This window comes from Rosa chinensis, chromosome 4 (assembly GCF_002994745.2).
Source record: "Rosa chinensis cultivar Old Blush chromosome 4, RchiOBHm-V2, whole genome shotgun sequence".
Taxonomy (NCBI): Eukaryota; Viridiplantae; Streptophyta; class Magnoliopsida; order Rosales; family Rosaceae; genus Rosa; species Rosa chinensis.
In genome coordinates this window covers 55184285-55191135 of record NC_037091.1, presented here as the reverse complement: position 1 = coordinate 55191135, position 6851 = coordinate 55184285, and the positions used below count along the sequence as shown (strand labels likewise).

Here is a 6851-nt window from a genome sequence, read left to right as displayed (position 1 = left end):
TTATTTATTTTGTTTAAGTCAGTTTTGTTTCAATAATTCCCTATTTTCAGGGACTGTACGTCTAGGCACTTGTGTGCATCTAGCTTTAGTTATTGGTTTTGGTCTTGTCGACTTAATTCTCAGTCTAGATACAATAGTATCTAGGCGACTAGATTACTGGGTAATAGTTAGGTTGGGAGGGCCGGATCCTTCTAGCGCCTCCGGTGTAGTACCAAAGGGGGGCTCCCATTATGTTCTACGTATTTAATTGTACAACGAATAGGTCTATTTCTATGTACCAATGTGGGTACTACCACTATCTTCTTGTCTGTCTGATAGCAGTGGAATGGTATGTAATAGCCTATTCTAGCTTATGAATATATTTTCGAGCGAGCGAGCGAGCGCTTCAAAAAAAAAACATAGCCTTTATAGGTACTTCCCTTTCTCCCTTACGGACTAGTTTAAGATCGTTCAAATGAAATAAATAAATAATAAATTAAGCATTTCCTGTAGAGTTTTAATGCAATTATTACGGAGTTATCATTTTTGGCCCACTGGAAATAGTGTAGATATAAGCAGCTGAAACAATTACAACAACCTCTAAGCATCAGCAACCAATAATAAATATAGTTTATATAGGTGCCCAAAGTGAATAAAGATTGACGAATAGCTGCAGCCCAAAACAGATTAGCTAATATATCTATCTCCTTTTTCATTTGGATGGAGGTATTCTCCTCCAATGGAATCAGCAGTTCCTGCCCTTAACATGCATCAAAGTTCCCGCAGGAGAGGCTGAGCTATGAGAGGCTGAGCCATTTGTAAAGTGAGGCCAAACTTGTCTTCCATGTTCATGGTCTCAGGTACAACTCCATCTTCCAGCTTCCAATCAAAGCAGTTGATGAGTGAACGCAACATCAAGTGCAACATTCTCATTGCCAATGGCAAACCTGGACAGATTCTCCTCCCACCACCAAACGGAATAAGCTCAAAGGTTTTTGCCATAACATCAATTTGGTTGTCTAAGAACCTCTCCGGTATAAAAGAATCTGGATTGTCCCAAATGCCCGGGTCTCTTCCTATGGCCCAAACATTGACAAGAACTTGCGCACCTTTAGGGACAATATAACCCCCAATTTCTACATCTATTTCAGCTTTCCGTGGCAGTAGCAATGGAACCGCTGGGTGCAACCAGAAGGTTTCCTTGATTATTGCTTGTAAGTAAGGGAGTCTAGCAATGTCGGATTCCTCTATTGGTTTTCCTTTTCCAATCATTTGATCCAGCTCTTCTTGAGCTTTAGAAAGGCTATTTGGGTTGTGTAGTAGCTCAGCCATTGCCCATTCCAATGTGGCTGAAGTTGTATCTATGCCCGCAGCAAATAGAACCTATATACACACAATAGTTCACTAATTATTTAGACCTATACATAATAATATTTTCTAGAGCACTTTCTGTCTAACGTAATTGTAAAAATCATCATGTACTGAACAAAAAATTTAGTAAGCATGCATAGTATTGTTAAGTAATCAAGAACAACAGAGAACAAAGTAGAAACTAACCAGAAACAAATGGTCAACAACTTGGGAGTTGTTCATATCCTCCTCAGTTTTCTCTTGACTGATGTTTATAAGGGTATCCAGCATATCATTACTTGTGACATAATCATGCGCTTTTCTGGATTCCAACCTTTCATTGACAACAGATCCAATGAAGCCTAACATCCTCATGAAGTAATTGGCGAAGCGTCGCCTTATGCCTTGGGGGTCAAGCTTCCTAAGCACAGGAAAGTAGTCCCCTAAATTCGGCTTTCCAGCCTCTTCCATTATACCCCAAACAATCTCCTTGAACTCTCTAGCCGTATCACTACTGCCCGAGCCAGTTTCAGCTAGATCCATAAAGAAACATGTAGAATATTCTGTAAATATTTTCTTTCCTTGTAGATGTAGATTACGTTTTCTGTATAATTGTAAGAGATGTTTTCCTATTAGGACTACTCTTGTATCTCTCTATATACCTCCTATTTTGGAGATGAATAATATCGAAGCATTCAAAACCCATTGAATTCTTATTTTCTACTTAGTATCAGAGCAGGCTTAATTCCTGCACTGTATTCCTCAGAAACCCGAAACCTGCATCTCGAAGAATTTTTACAAACCACCTGATCAAATTGATTTTTTCACCGTCACAAGTCCATTCGAAATTGACCCAAACAAACTTGGAAGCTGCAACATCACGTGGGGACAATCTTGGAAGCCGCAAAATCACTTTGGAAGCAGCAACATCTGCAACATCACGTGGGGACTATATACCACCACATCCTTCATAATTGTCTAGGCCTAGCCGACAAGCCACAAGCCAAGCCAAGTCGCTGCATAATTGTTCAAGCCTTGCTGCGCTGCTACAGTCCCTACAGTCCTCCTTTTTTGATTTCGTACAGACCTTTATTTCTGCTAAATGGAGGACGACGCTGCCACCCTTGCACTCCACAACATGCCTCCAATTATTAACCATTATCATACCACAGCTCAAGATAACTCAGCGTTTCCAACTGGCGTTGCCTTGAATGAATCCAACTACACCATATGGGCTCCTCTTATGAAGATGAGGATAGGAGCACGAGGAAAGGTTGGCTATCTCACTGGAGCTAGAGCTGCACCAAATGTAGATTCTGCTGAATTTGAAGTTTGGACCACAGAGAACGAAAAAGTGAAGTGTTGGTTAATTGATTCCATGGAGCCATCACTCATGAATCGGTATATCTGACTCCCAACTGCCAAAGATGTGTGGGAAGCTGTTGAGAAGACCTTTTATGATGATTCTGATGAAACTAGGATTTTTGAATTAAACAAGAAGTGCTTTGGAGCAAAACAGAATGGTCGGACTCTTCCTACCTACTACAATGAATTGGTGGGAATGTTTCAGGAAATTGATCAGCGTATGGCCTCTCAAAATAACACAGTGGTTGCAGTTGTTCAAGAGACCACTATCATGGCACAAATGAGTGTTCACATGTTTCTTAGTGGACTCGATTCAGAATATGATCAAGTCTGTGGTGAGATTCTACGCAAAGACCCGAAATTCGACTTAGAGCAAAGTTATGCATATGTTCGGAAGGTGCATTCTGAGAGGCAAGCAATGGGACACGTCTCTGAATCCCATGGCTGTCCAACTCAAATAGGGTCCTCCCCCAGGCTTCTCAATTCCTCCACAACAACGCCCTTCAAGTAAAACAAATCCATATGCAAATACAAAGTGTCCAGTGTGTGGATATTTGGGTCATATCAAGCAACGGTGTTATGAAGTGAATGGCTACCCTGATTGGTGGGATTTCACCAAGAAACCGCGAAAGAATGTTGGAAAAGCTGTCGTGGCTACTACAGAAGTCAGGTATGAAGAGTAAGATATCTATGAATAGTTCTTAGATAATTGATACAGGTGCATCTGGTCAATGGAGTAGAGAGCGCTAAGGAAACAGTGTGGCTATGGCATCGTCGTTTGGGTCATCTATCTTTTAGTTATCTCAAGAAACTACAACCTCATTTGTTTTCAGTTGTCAGTGATTCAGATTTTCGTTGTGATGTATGTGAATTGGCTAAGAGCCATAAAACTTCTGTCACTTCCGTCGCTACCAAATCTTGAACCTCGCATGTTTGGATGCATAGCCTATGTTCATATTCCCAAGCCTCAACGTAGCAAGCTTGATCCCCGTGCCAGTAACTGTATATTTGTTGGTTATGTCGAATTCCAAAAGGGTTATCATTGCTATGATCCTCTTACTAGCACTATGTATGTTTCTCTTGATGTTGCGTTTCGCGAATCTGAGCCATATTATTCAAGCGGAGTTTTAGAGTCTTCCCTTCAGGGGGAGAGCAACTGTGAAAGAAATCCTCAAGATTTATTTGCATTTGAAGAATTCTAAGATTTAGAGGCTTTGGAGTTAAAATTTGGAGTTGGGAACTCTCCAATATCAGTGGACAACGACATAGACGTTGAGACGGCAAATGAAAAAGAATTGGGAGAATTGGGCACTGAACCAATCGGTGGACCCGTGGGGGTGGAGCACTCAGATGGAGGTGTTAACCAGACCGTGGGGTCCGCAGGTGAGGATGGTGGTCTGATGGGATGTAAACAAGTTGGTGGACCAGTGGGCCCCTCGGATGGGTAGTTTTTTGAGTCTCCAAGCCAATGGCTTGGCTCCAACCAACCATGCAACACTCTAAATACTCCTAATGCTGCAAGTCAATTTCATGATTTGTCAGAAAGGGCAGGTCCAACACGCCAACCTGTTACTGTGCAGCCCCAAAGTGGGCTTGACTTGTCAAACAGGGACCATGTGCACCAGAAAACCGATACACAACTTGAAGGTGATGATGATGCATTAATGCATTCTGGGAAATATGGAACATCACAAACCAACGACGTGTTCATTCATCAGCCCGGCTATAATGCACCCACTGAACAGAATATTTAGAGTCCTCATCTATCAGAGTTCTTCCCCCTCTCTACATCGTCAACTGAAGAATCCGCTGCAAATGTTCCTTCTCAGGTACCTTTAATTTTAAACGAGTCATCTGGAGTAGGTAATATTGAATCTAGGAGATCACAGAGGGCTACCAAGGGTATTCCTAAGAAACAATATGAACCAGACATCAAAACCAAAGCTAAGTATCCTATAGCTAATTACATGTCTAACCATAGGTTGTCCAGGTCACATGCACTTGTTGTTGATCAATTATCCACTGTATCTATTCCTAGTAGTTTACAGGATACTTTGGCAGATCCGAAGTGGACTCAAGCAATGAATGAAGAACTAGAGGCTTTGCAGAAAAACTCGACCTGGGATATTGTGACTATGCCTGCTGGAAAGAAGACTGTTGGATGCCGATGGGTGTTTACAGTAAAACTTAAAGCTGATGGGAGCATTGATAGGTACAAAGCCAGATTAGTTGCCAAAGGTTACACTCAGCGCTATGGAATTGATTATGAAGAGACATTTGCCGCTGTAGCAAAGATCAATACTGTCCGAATCTTGATTTCACTTGCAGCAACTAAAGATTGGCCTCTACATCAGTTTGATGTGAAGAATGTGTTCCTCAACGGTAACTTAGAGGAAGAAGTGTATATGGACATGCCACCAGGAGTTAAAAATTTTCCTTATGATACTGGCAAGATTTGTAAGTTGAAGAAGTCTCTTTATGGGTTGAAGCAGTCTCCAAGAGCTTGGTTTGAAAGATTCTCCAAATCCATGAGGGCGTTTGGATATAAACAAAGCAACTCAGATCATACTTTGTTCATCAAGCGTAGTTGGGGTAAGATTACCGCTCTGATTGTATATGTTGATGATATGATTGTCACAGGGGATGACTTAAAAGAGATGGAGGCCCTACAGAAGTATCTTTCTAAGGAGTTTGAGATGAAGGATCTTAGGCAATTAAAGTACTTTCTGGGAATTGAGGTTGCGAGGTCTAAGAAGGGGATTTTGCTATCCCAACGTAAGTATGTGCTTGACTTGTTAATGGAAACAAGAATGCTTGACTGTAATCCTATTGAGACACCGATCGAGATGAACCACAACATTGCCATCTATCCGGATCAAGTTCCAACTGATAAAGGAAGATACCAACGTCTAGTAGGAAGGCTTATTTATCTCTCTCATACTAGGCCTGATATTGCTTATGTTGTGAGTGTGGTTAGTCAGTTTATGCATTGTCCCAGTGAAGAGCATATGGATGCAGTATATCGTATTTTGAGATACCTTAAGATGGCACCTGGAAGAGGTTTCTTGTTCGAAAAAAAAGGGTGAGTTGGAAATTGTGGGGTACACGGATGCAGACTGGGCTGGTGATAAGACAGACAAACGATCCACATCTAGGTATTTTACATTCGTTGGAGGAAACCTAGTGACTTGGCGCAGCAAGAAACAGAAGGTTGTTGCTAGGTCAAGTGTTGAAGCTGAGTTTCGAGGTATGGCACATGGAGTTTGTGTGATGTTGTGGATTCGTAATGTGTTGAAAGATTTGGGTTTTAAGCTCAAGAAGCCTATGAATTTTCATTGTGATAGCAAGTCTACTATTGAAATCGCTCATAATCATGTTCAGCATGACCGGACTAAGCATGTGGAAGTAGATCGGCATTTCATTAAGAAAAACCTGGATAGGAAGATCATCTGTTTCCCTTTTGTGTATACAGAAGATCAATTAGCAGATGTTCTTACGAAAGGAGTGTCAAGGAAATTGTTTGACAACTCGATTGACAAGTTGGGCATGATTGACATCTATGCACCAACTTGAGGGGAAGTGTAGAATATTCTGTAAATATTTTCTTTCCTTGTAGATGTAGATTACGTTTTCTGTATAATTGTAGGAGATGTTTTCCTATTAGGACTACTCTTGTATCTCTTTATATACCTCCTATTTTGAAGATGAATAATATCGAAGCATTCAAAACCCATTCAATTCTTATTTTCTACTAAACAAGTCCTTGATAGCAAATTGAGAGTGCTTTTGAAAGCAGCCTCTCCAATATCTACTGCCGCACCCTTTACCATACTGTCCTTGACACTAGCTATGAGCTCTTGCACTTTGACTCGCCGACCAGCTTGGTTGGCATCAAGAACTTTAGTGGCAAACAATTGGGAGTTGCATATTTTGCGAATGTTCCTCCACCTCGGTGATACTGGAAGCCAAGGCAAGTTGTAGTCTTTAAAGGCTCGTAGTGCATCGGGACTGTTCGGTTGCAAAGGAATTGGTCATGGTTTCGGAGGATTTCTTTGGCCATGGCTGATGAAGAAGCTACAACAGTCGTTACTTGCCCGAGTTGTAAACTGATTATGGGGCCATAGCGTTGTGAGAGCTTGGTCAAAGAGAGATGAGGT

At 41.4% G+C, this 6851-nt stretch overlaps 1 protein-coding gene across 1 annotated transcript; it reads right to left on the bottom strand.

The window, feature by feature from the left end:
* Window positions 1-750: 750 nt before the first annotated feature.
* On the bottom strand, window positions 751-1872 carry LOC112199583 (geraniol 8-hydroxylase). Its single transcript, XM_024340577.2, has 2 exons — window positions 1537-1872; window positions 751-1362 (listed from the first exon to the last, which is right to left on the bottom strand). Exons 1-2 carry the CDS (start codon window positions 1870-1872, stop codon window positions 751-753), a joined length of 948 nt encoding a protein of 315 aa, XP_024196345.1.
* Between the last annotated feature and the right edge of the window lie 4979 nt (window positions 1873-6851).